This window comes from Poecilia formosa, unplaced genomic scaffold (genome assembly GCF_000485575.1).
Source record: "Poecilia formosa unplaced genomic scaffold, Poecilia_formosa-5.1.2 Scaffold6, whole genome shotgun sequence".
Lineage (NCBI taxonomy): Eukaryota > Metazoa > Chordata > Actinopteri > Cyprinodontiformes > Poeciliidae > Poecilia > Poecilia formosa.
The window spans coordinates 5,688,294-5,707,809 of NW_006799945.1; the positions used below are offsets into that span (position 1 = coordinate 5,688,294).

General features: G+C 36.6%; 2 protein-coding genes across 4 annotated transcripts in view; one reads left to right on the forward strand and one right to left on the reverse strand.

Moving 5' to 3' along the window:
• The window catches only part of astn2 (astrotactin 2), a 286,714-nt gene that overhangs the window by 14,914 nt on the left and 252,284 nt on the right, over positions 1 to 19,516 (reverse strand). For all 3 annotated transcript variants that reach the window (XM_007569613.2, XM_007569604.2, XM_016680498.1), the window contains one exon: positions 1,223 to 1,364. In XM_007569613.2, coding sequence (XP_007569675.1) covers positions 1,223 to 1,364 — 142 coding nt within the window. The remainder of the gene's footprint in view (positions 1 to 1,222; positions 1,365 to 19,516) is intronic.
• trim32 (tripartite motif containing 32) overlaps positions 16,823 to 19,516 on the forward strand; it is a 24,737-nt gene continuing 22,043 nt past the window's right edge. The window contains exon 1 of the mRNA XM_016680506.1: positions 16,823 to 16,829. The gene's annotated coding sequence lies outside the window, so the exon portion shown is untranslated. The remainder of the gene's footprint in view (positions 16,830 to 19,516) is intronic.

Below are 19,516 nucleotides of genomic sequence, written 5' to 3' on the forward strand. Positions count from 1 at the left end.
TTACGCTCAAGTTGTAAATATTTGATGTGTGCCTCTGTAATATCACTGCAGCACGTTATGAAGGCATTACATGATGCGGTTAGTTTGTTTTTTGAATGTAATTAACGCTGCCATTTAACAAGGACCCTTCTGTATTCACTAAAACCTCTGACTAAAGAGAACATAAAAGAACGGAAGCATCGACCACGTTCAGGCTAAGTATGCTTTCCGGCTTAACTCAACCCAGCTGTTGGTCAGGAGAAGGTAAGGAAATTCACTCTTTTGAAACAAAATAACATTTGCGAAAGGAAAAGTAGACAACCAGGGAAGAACGTGGTGTTAGTGGTTCTTCCTTTTGCCTGCTTAGGTGAGCTTGGCAATATTGGCACAAAATAATCCACGCATATTCTGTACCTGTCTAATCTTGTTTGGGGTTTTAGGGCTGCTGGTGATGCTTATCTCCAGTGGTCAGTAGTCAAGAAGTAGAGTACACCTGGACTGTTTCCAGTCAGTCACAGACCCACCTCTGAGGCATTCAAGGCAAGTCATATAGTTGAAAATCCAGCTCTACCAAATAGTTACCTAACTATTCAGGCTAACTATTTGAAGGAGAAAACGGTTTTAAAATCCTAACAGTTGTACAAGAAAAAGGGCTGGTCCTGTTTAAGGCCAGACACTGATGGCAGAGAAAGAGTCTCTTTAGCCAGTTCGTGTAAAAATCTAGCTTTTGTAAGCCTTGATGCATACCAATATTTTTGAAGGTTTTGGATTAAAGTCACAATATTTTTTTGTACTATTGTTTCTACCTTTTAAAGTTAATAATGAGATGCCAGAGAATTAAAATTCAACTCCCCTCCTCTGATTTTGCTTAATTAAAGAAAGCTTTCAAATGTGTAATTTATGCCCGGCCAAACCTGTGATTTATGAACACCTAGAGTCAGTTTACAGAGGGTTCCTCTTCAGCCAGGGCTTATACAGTATATGCTTTAAGACATTAAGTTGTTATAGTGCAGTTGAATAACAAATAATTCAACTGATTAATAGATGTCACTGGATGTAAACAATATGTTTTTCCATTCCATGTTTTCTTGCTTCCTCTTCCTTACTTAAAATGTTTTGTGGTTTTTTTTTTGTTTTTTTTTTGCTTCACTTTTCTGCAACCTGGCACAAACCTGGGGGATAATCATTGTAGCTGAATGGGTCTGCGTTATTTGTCATAGCCTAATGGCATGTATAGACATACCTGTAGAGACTGTCAGGTTCCAGGCACTTGAAGACAACCGAATACACCACAGACTGGGGGTGATCTCCGGTCCTTTTCCCCGCAACAACACAAGATGAGCTCAAACCAGAGAATACATCATCCATCAAGCTCAGAACCTCACCTGGTAGAGAAATAGGATGAGAAAGAATCTTTTAAATGAAGTATGAACACGGTTTCAAAAATGTACAAATAAGCTCATTGACTTTCCCCATGTTGCTTAATCAGTTTTCAAAAGTAACTTAGTTTTAATGAGCACAGCAGATTTTAGTACTTAGAAACAAACAAGTAGCAGACACTAGAGTTATTTTATGTTTAGTCTAGTAGCTGTTTCCTTCATATTAATTGTACCATTTCCCTCTGTTTTTGTATGCTTTGTCTCAGCTTGGTCCTGTGGGAGGTATATAAGCAGCAGCAAACTCAAGGCTAAATTAAACATGACATGAAACCCCTGCACATAACATTATAGATCCTGAAAAAGAAAAAAAGAAAACAAAAAGATTTCTTTCCTTTCAGACACATGCACTGCACTGTTACAATGACATCCCACCAAGCACACTGGTGTCTCACAAAACAGTGCTGTGTAAGCTGTGAAATATTTTTCTTGTCAGCTTACAGGAAAGGCAAGCAACGAACAGTTGTTCATTCAGACACAGACTCACAACAGCAGTTTCCAGTACTCGCAGGACTGGTGGAAAAAAGAGAGACCTGTCAAAGTAGTTTAAAAGAACTCAAATGGTTGGATTTCCAGCTATTTCTACATGAGGTAAAGGGCAGCTTCGTTTTAGCTTATGATACATGGGCCAACTTATAAACACAGGGAGTAAGTCTGGCTGGTGGGGCGCAAGGGGATGGTAAGAAAAGGTTGCAAAAGGAAGGGAAAAAGAGTTACACAAATGAATGAGTTGACCTTTTTACAGAAAGAGCTTTGTATATAGGAAGTTGCCCCTGAACACCTTCCAACGCTGTGGCGGGGTTACTCTTTCAAAGAACCCACCTTTTTCAGACGGTGGATTTACTTAGATGGATTTTAAACTTTTCACAACTCTAAAATAAGATGTATATGTAAGACATGGGATTTTGGTGCCACGCTAAATTTAGTATCAGTTCACCTTCTGAATACATAGATAGAGTATATCTGAATACAATGTGACTGCGATACCGTTGCTGCCTGGTCTGGTATATGAAGATATGCAGCTACAGGTAAACAGTGTTCCAGCATCAACTTTCCATATATATTTTTTTACTGTAGCATTCAAAATGTGATCTCAAATTGTTTCCGAGTTGCTTGGGTTTTTTATGTTTGTTTTATTATTCTGTTTTACATAAGCATTACTACTTGGAAATGCCATATGTACTGCATATATGTCACTGCTACGAAATTTATCTGAGTGCTATCCAAATATCATGGTAATGTTGTTCAACCTAGTGCCACACTATGCTGACACTCTGTCTGCATCAATGAAGAAATAATGTCTGTTGGGTTACTTAAAAAAGATACAATTCTTAGAACCAAAGTATTTGTATTGCAAAAAATATTTCAGTTTTAATTCAATGTCAACAGATGCCATCACTGGATTATGTACACCTCTAACAGTACATCACTAAATAGGGAGTACTGTCAATCTTTAACTGAAAATATGGCAAATAAGCATTTAACCAATAACATCTGACAAAGTTTGACTATTGGCGAAGACATATTAAAGCCAGGTCTGAAATGCCTTCTTGTCTTTGTGAATTTTCTAAGGTATGGAGAGCTGAAATCTGCTGCTGTTATGCTTTCTACTCGCTGACTTAGGTAGTTACAGAGATGATTTGTTAAGTAGGTATAAAGTTGACGGTCACTGCTTCTGCAATAATGTGACTGACTAGAGTAGTTGACTCAAAAAGTTTAGATGGCTTATAGGGGACCAAGACTTTCCTGAGGAACTGCATTGTGAAAAGCTCTACAGAGAACTCAATTACAGTGGAAGTGATGCTAAAAGCATCTAGTGATGAGAGAGCCAATATTTATTGCAAGCCAAATCAAACCAAGTCAAGCAAACTTTATTTATAAAGCACTTTAAAAACAGCAGGTACAAACTAAAGTACTGAACAAAAAGTACTTTTTTGATGTACTTTTTGTTCAGTACTTATGCTGACCAAAAAAGTGCATTCTGTTCAGCATATTAGAGTTTTATATTCAAATTTTTGTACGACAAAAATAGTAGAATGTAAAATAAGTCAATTGATCAACACATAAACAAAATAATAATAAAAAAAGTTTAAACAAGAAAATATTACAAACAAGAAAAAAAATCTAAATAAAATTAATAATTTATACTAGGTCAAAAACCATAGAGGAAAGGGGTGCCTTAAGAGCAGATTTACAAATGGCTAGTGAAGAGACTTTTATAAATTGCAATGGGAAAGTGTTCCATAATTCAAGAGCTGCAGTGGCAAAAGCCTGATCTCCCCTGAGCTTTTGCCATGTCCTTGGCACCTCCATAAGCAGCTGGTCAGCTGATCTGAGTGACCAAGAATGGGGGTGCAGGTGCAATAGCTAATGGAGTTAGGGAAGGGCAAGACTAAAGACTTAAAAACAAAATATATTTAAAATGAGTGTTACAGATTAGAAAAATGTTACAGGTATTTTCACAATTTAACATGACATCTCCATTTGTTAAACGTATAGCTCTCCAAATCAGGACCCTCCTTGATTTTAAATTTTTTGTCGAAGTTAAAATATTTTCCCATGTTCATTCAACCGCATAGCAAAAAAATAAAAATAAATAAAAAAAATGAAAATTTTGTCCTGGAGTTGCTGTCTGTTTTTATTGTCGTTTTTTGTAATGCAGTTGAATGAAATGAAAGAATATGGGAGAAATTTTGAACTTTGTTTTCAGAAAAAAAATGCATCTTTAAAGGTAATTTTCTACGTACTGACTGGTAATGTTAATGGCTATTATAATGCAGATACACACAGTCCCTGTCCCAGACAGCACTCTATTGAAACCCTGTATTAGTCTGCACTATTTCAATGGGCTTGCAAAGATCCGGAAGGTAAGTAGTCAAGATAACTACTCTAATATGGATGATGCAGACAGTGACAAACAATGAAAGTGTTGCAGGTCAGGATGTGCATTAATCAGCAGATGACTGCTTGTAATTTATTTTCTCTGTTGCACATTCATCTCATCAATGATATATGGCACAATAAAGCTGGATTGTTCTGATCGATCATCCTAATAAGAAGATAGTGCTTTCTCTAGCTGGCAAACAGTTTTTGTGTATTTCAGTTACGGTCTCACCACTTATGTGACGTCTTTTCCTTTTCCAATGATGGGTCTAAGAGAAGATTATATAGTGGCTATTCTGGCCTTCCATCTGCTTGTATAGCAGAATGCACACTTTATTTTATTATAAAGTTGGATATGGTAAAGGCTTGGAAGCCGCGATATGAGCTTTAGTCATCAAATGTTTATGTCTTGTCTGTGAGGTGGCTTGGTATTGAACAAAAATGGATATTGTTCAGAATGCATTTTTACTTCAAAAAGAAACTATGCAATAGGTTTTATTATATAAGACCTTTTTTTGAGGGAATTGCACAGGAAGACCATGATCAGGCTAATTGCAAGGCAGATTAGGCAAATATTGTCAATTAAATATGTAAGATGCAGATAGATTCCTGCAAAAGAAGACTGAAGGTTGTAATTAAATCAGAAGGTGCGTCCACAAGATATTAGTTGAAAAGTGTGCGCACTTAGGTTGTTGCAGGATCATTATTTTCCTTATAAAAAAAATTATTTGATTTTCAGTGGAAATGTATGGGATAAATAATACCTTATAGTCTTCTTTTTACATCTAAAAGCAAGGACTTTAACACGGTGTGTAAACTTTTGAGGACTACTGTACGTAAAGCCACGTTTCATCATAACATGCGAGGCTGGCTTGTACCAATGTGAGGAACTGAAAAGACAATAAGTGGAACAAGCAACTCGTATCTAAATAAAGCATTTCAAACATCTTCAGCCTGTCCTATTGTTTTGAAATACTTTACACCAAATCATAAGGAAAAGTGAAACTTAAGAGTTTCTCACATTGAGCAAAGTAGGACAAACTACTAGAAAATCTGGTACCATTTGTTATTTCACGGAAGTATTCGTTCAATAATCACCTAAAACAACCCTGCGTTTCAGCCAGCATTGATCAGATGAACGCAACTGTTCTTATTTATGATCACAAGCCATGAGAAATGAGAGGGGTAGCTTGAATGTAGAGCAAACCAGGATGATGAATTGAATGTGCTCACACATGCAAAAACAATTCCACCGCTGAACTGTAAGTGTTTTTTTACAAGTCACTGGCACAGATACTGGCCAACACGTAAGGCTGCATTTGTGGTTGTTTGCTCACTTCCACTGAGGACTTTAAAATTTGACTGCACCCAAACTGGCTGCTTATAAGCACGTGCGTACAGGAATTTGCTAATGATAATCAAAGTTCTATTCATTAACTCTAGAATAATGTTTTCGACCCACCCAGAAGTACAGCATTTAAAGTTTTACCCGCTAAAGGGGTTCCACAAGGGCAGGCCTGTGGTCCGTCAACATTTCTGTAGATACCAAAGCCAAAACAACTCACAGCTGGCAAAAATTAAGCCTCTTGAAATTCTATTACGGTAAAAGCTATTTTGTGTTCTGCAGCTTACATTGCGATAAAAACCTCATGACAAATGCCAGCTGAAGCTAAAATAAGCAGAATAAAGAACAAATAATAGCAAATCACAGGAATGTGACGAGTTGGACTGACAGACAGTGTACAGAGGAAACCGCTCTGATTCAAACAAACTCAGGCTTTGTTACTACGCCGTAGTCACAAACAGAGTCCAGTCATGTTTATTTTAAAGACCAATGTCATATAAGATTTCTCAAACGGCTGTGTTGGCCCAGAAAAATCAACAGCTTCTGACCTAGACTGGCCTAAATTTGCTACAAAAACAAGGAATACCCTTTTCAAGAACTTCAGCGCATAACTAAACACGAGAAAGCAGGGGTGTGGTGGGCATGGGAGGGAAGATTCTTCCTCCCAAACCCAGCATGGAATACATTAGGTGGCAGGGGGGGAGTAAAAAAACATAACACTTCAACACCCCATGACAGTCTGTGTGTTTTTCTAACACATTTGGATGTATAGACATTTAACACCATTATTATACCATACTGAAAGTTTCAACTAATATAAACAAATAATATAAATTAAAAAACAACAGTTAGCATTTTTTCTCTCCCCAAACCATTGGCTAAAACTAAAACTCCCCCAACGACATCGGGTTCATATGTTTAGAAGATTATTACTCAGCATACTAGATGAAATATGAACATGAAATCTCTCAAATAGCTGGAAGATGGATGTAAAAAAAAAACCAACAAAACAAAACAAAACAGGACAAACCTTTCCCAGACCAGATGGATTGAGGTTATTATATTGACATAGATTTTCAAAACAATGTTATTGTTTTTGGTACGTTGCCAGTACAGAGAAACAAAAACGTTAGAGATCAAAATGTGAACATCTATTTTTAACAAACTGCACACTTAATGAGAAATCCTAATGTATGAAACATTTCACACATAAAGGTATGTTGTTTTCAGCTCCATGTTCACACCAAGGTGTGTGTGGGATTTTCTGCAAAGTTACAGGCTCGCCCAGGAAAATTGTTATCACAAACATATCATTTCAGTTTAGCTACTAAATCCAGGCTGTGTGTCTTTGCCATAGATGTTAACTTATGTGTGTGTGTGTGTGTGTGTCTGAATATGTGTGTTTTTGTAAGTGTATGCGCTAACTCTATAGGTTATTGGGTTCAGGGGTGGTTTTTTTTTCCTCAAAGGGGAAATCTGAGGTAAAGTTGCACAAGAGAGAGAGAGAAAAAAAAAAAACTCTGTTAGTGAGGTCCATTTTCTTCACTGAAGTCATTACCTCAGTTCTGTTCAGATTATGTACAAATCCAGCAGCAGGTGCTTCATCAGTCTTCCTGCAAAATAGACTGAACATAAATATAAACACAACACTTTTTTCTCCCATTTTGTCATGAATTCTCAGACTGTGTGACTAAACTGCACATTTAAGAGTGGCCTTTTATTTTGATCTGCCTGAGGCACATAAGGTAGCATCTTGACATGCTTTACTTGTGAGGTGATGGATTATCTCAGTAGAGGAGAAGTGTTTACTAACACATTTTTTGAGAGAAATACTGTCTAGAAAAAAGTTTGTATGTTTCAGTTGAGTTCATGACAAAGTGGAAGCAAAAAAAAAAAGTGTTGTGTTTATGTTTTTGTATAAATACTCTAACCCATCATATATAAGTAACTGCCTACAGCATTGACAGTTTGCAGTCAAAATACCCTTTGTTTTACTATGCCTCCTTTCCTGACTCAACCGTCTTTTAGTGAAGGTAATAGCACTGTTTTTAAACAAACAAAACATAAGCTTTTTATTAACGAACAAATCACAAGCTTTATATTTCCTGTGGGCTGCCAAACCTGCGATGGCCTCCTCTGTTAAACTGTCAGCACTCACTCCTCCACTCCCCGCACTGCGTCCGCACAACACCGCCTTTCTGCCCCTTTCTCGCTCTCTTGCCAACATACATAGTAAACTTTGTGCAGATATGTGCATTCACTGACATGTAGGAGGAGTAAGTCACCATAGCATAAGAACAAGCAAAAAAAAAAAACTCAAATGTTCAGGTAGAATAAGCGGTATGGCAACAATAAAAAAAATAAAAAATAAAAAATGTGCAAAGTACTAGATCTACTGAGTTACATATAAGTGACCATTTATTTTTGAAGTCATGTAAAGGGCTAGTTGTTGGTCATATTAATGTAGCTTTGTAAATGAAGTGTGCTTCATAATGCTCTCATGTACCACAGCTTAAACCAGTTTAAAGAGTACAGGATGGTAACCAAATAAAATTTAGAAGCAGTACAAAGTTTTCATCACGTAGTTAAGCACATAATATCTTAGAGACCATTACCTTAGTGGGCATTTATTAAGTGCTTAACAGTGAATTGAATTTCTGACAATGGAAGACAATTAAGATTTAATAGTGGTCACAGACAAATTACACATTCTGGCAAAAACCATGTCTCACAAACAAGCAACGCGATTTTGAGACAAAGTAAACTACGAGAGTAATTAAGAAAATATGACAGAATAAACAAAAGTAATAAGGTGAACTGAAAAAATGTACTACATTATGATAGGTTTAAGGACAGTCAGTTGAAGAATATTTACAAATCTGCATAAAATAGACCTATAACAGTTTTCTCATTGCCTGACGCTGAAACAGATCGGACCTTTCCTGTCTTAGGTCAGATAGGGTTGACAAAATGATTTTAATTTTATACATACAAGATTAAGAGGAAAGAGAGGATGACTGGTGAAGAACTGGTCAAAGTCACACCAGTGCTTTTGCTTTCAGCAAGAGACTTTGACAACAGTAGCTCTGAGGTACACTTACAGTCATTGTCCCTCCTGAAGACCCATTTGGGCCCAAGCGATAGCACGTGTCTTCCAAATTTCCCCCTAAAGTCGTCTCCTGCTGATGCCTTCTAAACTGTAAAGAATTTACATGGTTCTTCCGGAAGCCAAATACCCACACAATATGACGGCGCCACTCTCATACTTTATAGCTGGGACGGTCTTCTCAGGCTTGAAAGCTTCCCCCTTTTGCGAAAGGTTGTTATGGCCAGTTTGAGTTTGTTGCCGAGTGCGTTTGTAAACTGCAATCAGAAATGTTATGTTATTTTGGTAATGGGTTCCTGCTCCCTGAGTGGCATACTCCCTCAGTGGCAGAACATAGTTTGTTTTAGTTTACAAACCTCGAGTACCATATAAGGACACTCTTGAAACAGGTTTAGCCAGGATCTCGGTAAGGTCTCCTGCTTTTGTCACACGCATTCCTTTCTGATCAGTGCGACTGAACAACATTCCCTTGATGTTTATACTCGCATAAAATTGCTTGCACAAACGAACGTGATGCCTTTTAGGCATCTGCAAGTGGTTCACAAGGATGAACCAGACTTGCGGTGCACAATTCTCCAAAATATTCTTCCTGACTCCTTTGGTTTTCCCATCAAGTCACACAAGGAAGTAGTGTGTTTGATAAGTTTCCTTAGAATGCATTCAAAGATGTGACCATTTAACTCAAATGTTGTGAGTTAACCTATCAAAAGATCAAAAAGCTGCAACAAAAAATAAAAAATAAAATCAACATTATTTTGACTTGATTCAATTTAAGGGTAGATCAGTATTGGTATTTGTACTCATGTGAATATTCTCAAAAAATGTGAAAAGGAAAAATGTAAAAAAATTATTTTGTTAACATCAATTTTCAACATCATTGTTAACATCATTTTTTCATTCTGACATTTGATTAAACTGAACTAATTTGGTTGTACTAACTTGAAACATTAAAATGCTAGTCTGATTCAATGTTTAATCTAGATTAGTACTATATTAATCCAAACTATTAGATTAATAGTTTTATATGCATTAGGTTAATACCTAATGTTAAACTATTAGAATTACAAGTTTTGTATTAGATTTTTAGTCTAATACAAAACTATTAGATTAATTTATTATTTGTTAAATGATTGTTACAAATCCAAAGTGCTGCTAATGGTAGATATTTCTTTGTATATTGTTTTTGCTTTGGGCCTCCTCCTTATTAGGTCAGCCTCCTGCTGTGATTAGCAGGCAGAAGCAGCTGCTGTGGTTGAGCTTATTGTTTGCAGTGAAGGACTGAGGAGTGAAACAGTTTTTAAACCACAAAATTAACATTTATTTTTGAATTCTTTGCATGAAGACAACTCGGAGGATATTTCAGTTATTTTTATAAGTCAAGGAAATGCTCTTTTTGAAACCAGAAAACTCTCTTCAAGTGCTTTTTATTTAGAGTACGTTGGGAACCTCCTCCTCAGAAACTACTCCGCCATTCACGAGTTTTTGGCGCTAATTATGAAGCAAGAACAGCCATGACACTGTTCTTCCAAAGGGCTCAGGAATCTCTGCCATAAAGTCAGGGAGAGTCTGTCACTGACCTGTGTGTTGGCCGTCGGGAAGAAGAAACAGTGGACCAAAAGATTGTGAGGCATAAGACTGGAAATATACTAGTAATACAAAACATTTTTCCTTTGCATCCACATTAAAACAACAACAACAACAACAACAACAAAACAAAAACAAAATTTCATGCACACTGTATTCCTCAAAATAGCAAGTTATGTTAGACCATATTTAATGGAGGCAGCTCTACATTTCTGGTTAGGGATTTTTATCAGTCCCTGTATGAAATGAAGTAGCAGGAAAGAAATTGCGTGATGTGTTTCTTTAAATCAACATTTGCTTTATCATGTCTTGTCCTCAGCAGTGTTCATCATCACAAATTATATTTCAATTTCTTAAATGCACCTCAAGATGCAAGACAAATAAAGGGGTGGCTTCTGGACAGTAAGACATTAGAGTGGTACCCTTCCCTATATGTCTCTCTACAAAATGCAAGAAAGAAATGCATAGATGGTCCATTAGTATAATGAAATAGAAGAAAAGGATGACGTAGCAAGAAGGTCTGATGTATAAAGTCTCTGTGGAAGAGTTTAAAAGCAGTTCTTCTTTTAACTGAAGATGTGTGTGCAAAACCTAGCAGTTTCTCAGCAGTTTGATAGTACAAATGCTAACAATATTACAGCACGGTACTCATTTTGACGAAAGGTTCAACAATATGATGACCAGAAGATGAAAACGTCACCCAGTATGATGCCAGGGCCTCATCCTGGAGTAACGGTGACAGAGAGACAGACACACACACACATTTCTATTTTACATTTTTGCATGATATAGGTGTTAATTTGGATCTATAGTGGTCTACAAAAACTCTTAATCTTCCCACAGTCTTAGCAAGAGACTCAGGAGGATGTCATGGTTGATTGTCGGGCAGCAGGGAAGCATGGGGAGGGTATCCTGTTAGACTGAAACCCCAAAAACAAAAACGCAAAGGCACAGAGGGTCGGTGTGACTGCTGGACTGCGTGTAAGGTAAAAAACTTGCAAAGTCAATTTGACCCTGTCTCTTAAGACCGCAAGAGGGTTAAAAGTCTTAAATTTGACTTAATGAAACTTGCAGAACAATAAATGAAAATTCATAACCAATTTTCTAATTTGGGATCACTCTAAACACTCGTGGGAGTCCTAGGTCAGCTACTTCTTCTGTGCACCAAAAAAACAACAAAAACATAATTGTGAAAAAATGTTTTAATAAATATCACTAAACAATTGTGATAATGGCACCAGTGCAAGTAGGTGACTCTATACAACACAACTAGTTAGCATGCTCAGGTTAAAAAAAAAATAAACAAACTGTCCCTTCAAGAAATAATCCATAAAAAGTAGGGACACAGAAGTGGTCGTGTTTATTTGTCACAGTGTTCAGTAATCATCAAATGTCGTAATTCACTAATTCTCATCAATATTTAACATAGTAGTTTGAAGGAAAAAAGGAAAACAAATAAAAAAGAAATGCATAAGTAACTCTCCTAATGCTCCAGGCAAAGTATTTCTGTCCAATCAGGCTTCAGGTACCACCTTTAAAGATAGAAGTTTGACTGTGTGTCTTAGTCAATAACAACACTAAACAGTCATCTGTAACCCCATCTGCATTTGATAGTGAGCTGTTTTTTTTTTTTTTTTTTTTTTTTTTTTTNCCAGTATCTACTGTTTTGAAGAGATAAGAAAAAAATCCAAATGGTTCATTATTGCAGTGGCTCTTGTGGGAATAAAATTCCAAACCTGGCAGCTGCTTTGTTCCCTCTAAATGTAGGATTTTCCCAGCAAACTGGAAATCATGTGTTATTTTATTGGAGCTCGTGCCCATTACATAATCAATGTTTTCAACAAACACATTGTTACTTTGCTAAAATGAATGCTCACTTTATAAAAAACAACAATTTATTAGCCATGGTTTATACAAGTGGGCTCAAACAACAAACTTTAGGAATGACTTAATGAATACTATGGCTGAGACCATGTTGTACCCTCTTGGATAAATTTAACTAGAAAGGTTTAAAACACCATTACGGCCCTGCCTCATAGTTTTCTAAAATTTCTCCTTGTAAATGTTCAGGGCTTTATTTGAAAACGCTTTCAAATAAAGTTGTTGTTGTTGATTATTATTATTACTCCTCATACTATTTCCAGATAATAGTAATTGTGCATTACTAAAAAGTAGAATGAAAAGAATGTTTAAGAATGTTTTTTTTTTTTTTTCTTTTTTTTTAGGAAAAAGTCACTGTTGACAGAAAGCCAACAGTGAAAGAAAAGCCAGAAGTCTAGTTTGCAGTTTTTAAAAACCCATTTAGGGTTTAGGTGGGTGGACTGATTCAAAATGTAAATATCAACAAGTTTCTGGTTGATGTACAATATGTGAAAAGCTGTATGACTTACACTGAAATGACACTGCAAGACATAGTGGTATTTATTGCAGCATCATAGTCAACCAGTACAGAGTCAATATTAAAAATGAAATGATAATTCAGTGTTGAAACATGTTTGTTTTATAAAACATATCTGACTGTCACAAAATTGACAAAACAAACTAAATTTATCTGCCAGAATTATTTTAAAATTCATAACATATATCAGCTACATAATACACTTTTCCTACATGCCATTTGATGTACTGGGCAATTCCCAGTTCCCACCACAACTCCAAAACTCTTTGAGTGTAACAACCTGAAAATGACACCGTGCTTAGCTCAGTTGCCCCTGCCCTTTCCGCACCGCAGTACTTTGGGTCAGGTGTCAGGGTTTGTCAAAGACTAATGAACCCCTGTGTCCACCATTTTGATGTGAATCATGTGTGGTCTAGTTTTACTGCACAAAACATTTTTTTTTTTTTACTGAGCCTCAAATTTTGCCTGAATATACGCTTAACAAAAATGGCATTTTCTGGTTTTAGATAGATAGATGTGAGCATGTAATGTTTTAATCAATTAAAAAATGTGTATGAAACTTTCAGCTTTGGAAATATTGCCTTCAGTAACCTGGTTTTGCTTGATTTTCTTGATTTTTGATGTAAAAAAAAAAAAAAAAAAAAAAAAAAAAAACATAACTGAAATTAAAGGCTCCAATACATTAGCAAATGAAGATCAAGAAAGCAAACTCTTGTCTGACTAAAAACCCAGGTCTCAGTTCGATTGAGGTGAACTCTGGTTTGGTTAGAATGCTGAATGTCCAGCGGACTGGAGACCACTGCAAAAGCAGGAAGCCAACTATAGCACCAAGTTAATTACTTAAGAGCTTTTCAGTTAAACGTCTTCAGCTGCTTTTTAAAAGAGTCAGTGGAGACAGCATAACAGAAGGAAAGCAGGAGGGAGCTCTACAGTCTTAGAGCAACAGCCTAAAACGCCCAATCCCCATAAGTTTTAAACCGAGTGTGTGGGACTACATACAAATTCTGACCAGTTGACCTTGGTGCACAGGAAGAAGAATACGGTTTCAGAAAAGTAAGCAATATACCGGGACGCTTGACATTGTAGGGCCCTAAAAGTAAAAACTAAGATCGTAAAATGAATTCTAAAATTTACTGGCAACCAAAGCAGAGAAGAGAAAGCAAGACTGGAGTAATGTGAGATGGGAGCTGCATTAGAACCAATGTGTTTTTGTGATTTGGGTTAAGGATTAATGTTCGTATTACATTTTGTATTATAGTAGAGTCAGCACAGGAATCATTTGACGGTAAAATATTTTGATTTTTAACAATTTTAAGACATTTGAAACATTTTGATAATTGGAAAGGAAAATTGCACAACAATAGAACAATATCAGTATCTATTTTGTGTCTATGTTTAAGAGCACGTGACGAATTCCTGGAATATAAATTGACTATTTTTCTGAATACAACTAGCATGAAAAATACCTCCCTGGATCAATTTTGAGCCACAATTCCTGATCACATGGTCCCTGATAGTGAGCCTATAAGTAGGCTGACTAAACATAGATTTGGTTTTCTTTCTGAACCGTAATGGTAGAATGAATTTAAAAACTTTTTGCACATTTTGTTTCCTTGTCTGTTTTGAACAGTCGGGGTAAAGATCTTGTACAAACACCAAAATGTGTCCATTGAATTACACAAACAGCCCTCAGTAAACCCAGCTGGATTATGGATCCTGTCTTTATAATAATGCAAGCCATTTTATTATGGGTATGCATTTGTTTCTCCCACTTTAAAAGCCTCCTACGCTCTGATTCTGGACAGAATGAGACTAATCAATACCGATTTAATGCTTAAAATGCAATGAAAATTAATTTTATCCCAGCATCAAATTTGACTGACTCATAATTTGTGCCAAACAGATACAATTTCACTATAACTGATAGGAACAAAAAAAAACCCGTAATAAAAAAAAAAAGACAAATGAAAAGAGGCAATATTCTTATCTTGCTTCAGTAATAATTTCATAATTCCAGCACACATTCATTAGTGAGCTTTTGGCAACACTGAGGGATTATCATAATTATTGAAAAATTGGGAGGAGAAAAAATAAATAAATCAGGGAAGTCTAGACCTGTGGCGAAGGCAGAGACTAACAATGTGCGTGCAAAGAGGAGAAATGGGAAAGGAAGCAAAAAGGAATAAGGACTGCAGAAAGCCTTTGGCCCCCTGCCTGCAATCTGCAATCTGCTGATGGCGAAGCTCGTGACGAGGAGGTGCACAGCGTCCATTTTTAGCGATGAGGTCATCTTTAATTAACAAAACAAAGAGAGTCAGCTGTGTCACTCCAATCTGTTATCTGCACCCATACTCAAGGACACCGTTTATCTCCATATAATTCAATCTCTTTGAATAAGAGCTTATCGACGCATTGGGGTGTATTCTTGGTCTCGAGCAATGATGGAGCTGTTACATAAACAAGGGGGGAGGCGGGCGGGGGGGATACCGTTGATTGTGATCGCAAAAGACATGTGGAAAGAGCAGAGTTATGTAGAGGTATTAGGCATATGACAGGAGAGGAAAAGCAGAACAAGATCCACATGTCGTGTGTCTCAATAAGCTTGCGGCATGAGCTGGAAGAAGCAAACTGGAACTAAATTAAGGGCAAAGATCAAATGGCTAATCTGTTTCTGAGTCCAATAGTACCAGCATGAGGTGACATCATTGCTTTGGAGCCCTCCATGCTGCTGCTGTCTGGTTCCCCCTATCTCTCTTTTGCTTTGTGCTCTCTCTCTTTCCTCGTCTCTTCCTGGCTATACTGTCCTAAAATGACTCCAATCTTCTCACAAGGCAGTTGCTGTTTCCGTTTTTACACAGTGTTCGCTTGTAATTAATTTGTGACTAAATAAATCTCGCTAAAAAAAAAACCCTGGACTTACAGGTATTGGTGAGTAGGATTTTGTTTATTGGTGAATAGGTTTTGGTCAGCAAAGCTTTATGATGAATGCTTATAGGAAGATGTCGCCTACGATTTGACAAATCAATATGATACAGGAACGGAAAGCTGGTAATGATGGTATCCAGAAGTACCTTGGTGGGTTTTTTTTTTTTTTTTGGCAGTTTGCCTTTTACAAGGAACCACTTGCAAAACAGACAAGACAGACAGACACAAAACAGACCGGAGGGATGTTTAAAAATACTCCCTATTCTCTCTTTATCAAAACTCTGTTGTATTCTTTTATGAAATGCAAATGATGACGTCTGTAGTCTCTGAGATGGCTAAAACTGGACTGAAGTAAGATTCATACCTTTTCACAGTCAGTAACAAACACAAATACAAAGGATCAGTTTTCAGACTTATATGACTACATACCCAGATTGAAATGAATCTTTCATGTTATCACAGCGCCATTGACACAGCTTCACATCTTTCAAATCTGCGAGGTTTTGACTCCAAATTACGTGCCTACTGTGAATGTACCTTCACATTTCACAGCTGGTTTGCTTTAGAGAAATGCTGAGCCTCACAATAACACACCAGTGCTCTCTATCTAACTGGTTTCCAATAAATCCTGCCTCTGCCTTGTTGTGCCATCTAGAGGTCTGTGTAGAGCCCAGAGAAGTCACTCATTTTCTGCATATCCGTCACAAATGGAATCCATCATTACTTAAATTTATGGCACATAAAGACTTCTCATATGTGGAAAGCCCTGACGACAGTACAAAAACAAACAATGTGGAATAAAAGAAACTGTGGATTTTTTTTTTTTTTCTTGGCCTGTTGGCTCAATTGAAAGGACAAATAAACGAATAGCATGTATTTTACATTACAGTTTTCATGTAAACTGATACATGAAAAGGACTCTCATTAAGAAATCTAAATATAATAATTCATTAATAAACATCCAGATCTGCCATATGTTACATTAATGTTGGGGGTGGAGGAATGGATTTAAAGATCAACTGAATAATTTTGGAATTTTGGATCTTTTGGGATTTTTTTTGCACAAACTTCACTTGGTTTTCCAAGTGAAATTTGGAAAACCAAACTTCACTTGGAACAAGTGAAGTTTAAACTTTAGTGAAGTTTAAACAAAAGAATATCCAGAGATCAACAGTTGTGTAGCCAGTAAGGCTTTCTCCTGTCAGAAGGAAGAGGCGAATGGGCAAAATAATTTGAGATTACAGAAAAAATTAGTGTTTCAAATTAAGTGGCTTGTGAATGTATATCACCAGGACCAACTGAGAGACTGAGTCTTTACAACTTGTGCAGGACCATGGTTAATCCCTACTTCAACAACCGCAACAGTATTCAACCAATACTCCTGGCATACACACTGAACCCCATTGAGATGATTCAGGACTTACGTTTAATCCACCAAAAAGGGAGCACATGTATCCATTACTCATACAAATTACCTATGACTGTCAAAATTAAATTAAAAATCACTATTACTTACCAGCAGACTGGCATAGAAGCAAGGCTTTAAGCTACCATAACATTGCTTTTTCCTCTAAGTACAGAGGTCTGCACACAAGAGAGTTTTACTACTGGCTGTTTGGTTTGTGGTTTATATGATAGTAATGCAACATTCTATTAAAACAGGGGATTTCTTATCTATGTTTCCAAAAATATCAAAGATTAATTTTGGTTTTCCCGTCACAGATGCTTCTATCCACAATTTCCCTTTTCACAATCTTTAAGTGTGCATCTGTACTTTGTCCTATTGTCAAAAACAGCAAAGAAGTTCGAAAAGTTTTCTTACTGAACTCCTAGAACAGTTTTCTTTACATTCATGCCCCTCTTGAGAAGGCATATTGTAAATAATTTAATCTAAATGTGTACAATTTAGCATTGACAAGGAGCATTAAATTAGTGTTAGTGTCTGTCTGCTGCCATCCCTATATTCATCTGTCCATCTGTCTGTCCATCCATCTTCTGTACCCACGTACGCCTATCAGGGTCATCAAACTCTGGAGAATAATGTAATTCTCCAGAGTTTAATGAGATAGAGGCATGGTACACCCGGTTGCCAGTCCATCACAAGGCAGCTATAATGTTAGCATTATAAAAATGTCAACTAGCATGTGGCGTTCTGGGTCCATCTCCAAGTTTTATACAGCATTTTTGAGAATGTTTGTCATAAGGCCAGATAATAAAATGTCTGATTCTGACACAACCCACTACAATGATGTCTGGGAATAACTGGATGTGAAGCCTCCTTAAAAGGCAGGATTTTGTTTTAAGTTTCATTTCCACTAAATAGAGATTATCATAAGCTACCAAGAGTGGTATCTTTTCATTTGATAATGAAAGAGGAAACTCATATGAGCAAAACCGATGAGCGTTACAGTTAAAGAAAATTATGTTCAGTGCAAAGAGTTTCTAAGACTTTAATTGCATCCATTCATGCAGGAAGCTGCAATGAATGTCAATTCTCAGGCAAAATGTTGGCACATTGCATAATGAGAGATTTCTTTTTAACAATGACCTAGGTGGTGTGAAAAATAGTTCATAAGCAGAAAATGTTAAATTTTAAGGCATGACTGCAGTAATGAGAACTATAGAGTTAAATTCTCAATGTAATCAAATTATCTACATACTCGATAGGAAAACAAAAAAGGCCTACTGTTAATTTAACCCTCATCCGCCTCAAATGGATTTTTGTCTTTCTCACATGTATGCACAAACGTAAAAGTAAAATACACATTTTAGTTGAATACTGACCTCACATTATGAGTTTTGAATGATTTTCCTATTAAAGCCCCATACAGCAGGATAAAATTCCAACACCTTCTCTGAATAAGACCAAAATCATGAGATCCTTGATATTTTATGAGAAAACGTTTTTTTTTTTCTTTTACAATCATTATATGAAGTACCTTTATGATCAAAGGACTCGGTCTCCTCTGCTGTTCTATAGAAACATAGCTTTGGAGACACAGTGAGGGCAATATCCAAGTGTATGAACATCCTCACTCTTTGCCATCTGTATGAGTGTGCACATGGCTGTATGTGTGTGCTCAGCGAGTGACTCATACTCAACATGGTTGAGTGGAGTGTCTGACTATCTCATTTCGCTTACATGCACCAGTCTAAAGCAAGGTTTTAATTCTTCAGTGGGTGCCAATTTTGTCACAGGTTTTTCAAACATGAGCACCAGCTGACTATCGTTTTCATACATTCAATATTTTTATGACAATATTTAAAAATATTAACTTTTGGTAATCTGATTGTGTTTTCTCCATCCTTCCTCTTCTATCTACCTAACTGTTCCCTCTGTCCTCCTCAGCACCATAGGGAATGGAACCTTTTCTCACTCTCCTTCCCAACTCTGGAACTACCTCCAGAAAACCGTAACAATGTCTCTCTTCTGCTTTTAAAATCACAAAAAACAAAAAAAACAAAAAAGAAAACAATGAGAAACTTTGTGCCTCATTTTTAAATATTAAATTACCTTATTTTAGGCTTGGACACCTAAAATAGGTGTATCCCTTCACATTGCCCTACACTGCCAAATACCTTTATTGGCTTAAGCTCTATGTTTGGTGATTTTGCCATGTGATTATCAAACATGGTTCAAAGTCATTCTGTTAAACAAATCTTCAACGTGTAACCACCTTCAAAGTCTGGAGAGGAAGCCATGATTACACACGCCTTAGTTCGAATCATCCAGCCAGCTTGGAAAACATGAAGAAGTAGGAGAAAAACACATGCTATAAAAAAAACGCTAAAAAGCCCTTACAAAAAGAATTTAACCCCAAAATTGGTTCAGTGGAGTTTCTCTGCATTCAGCTAATATA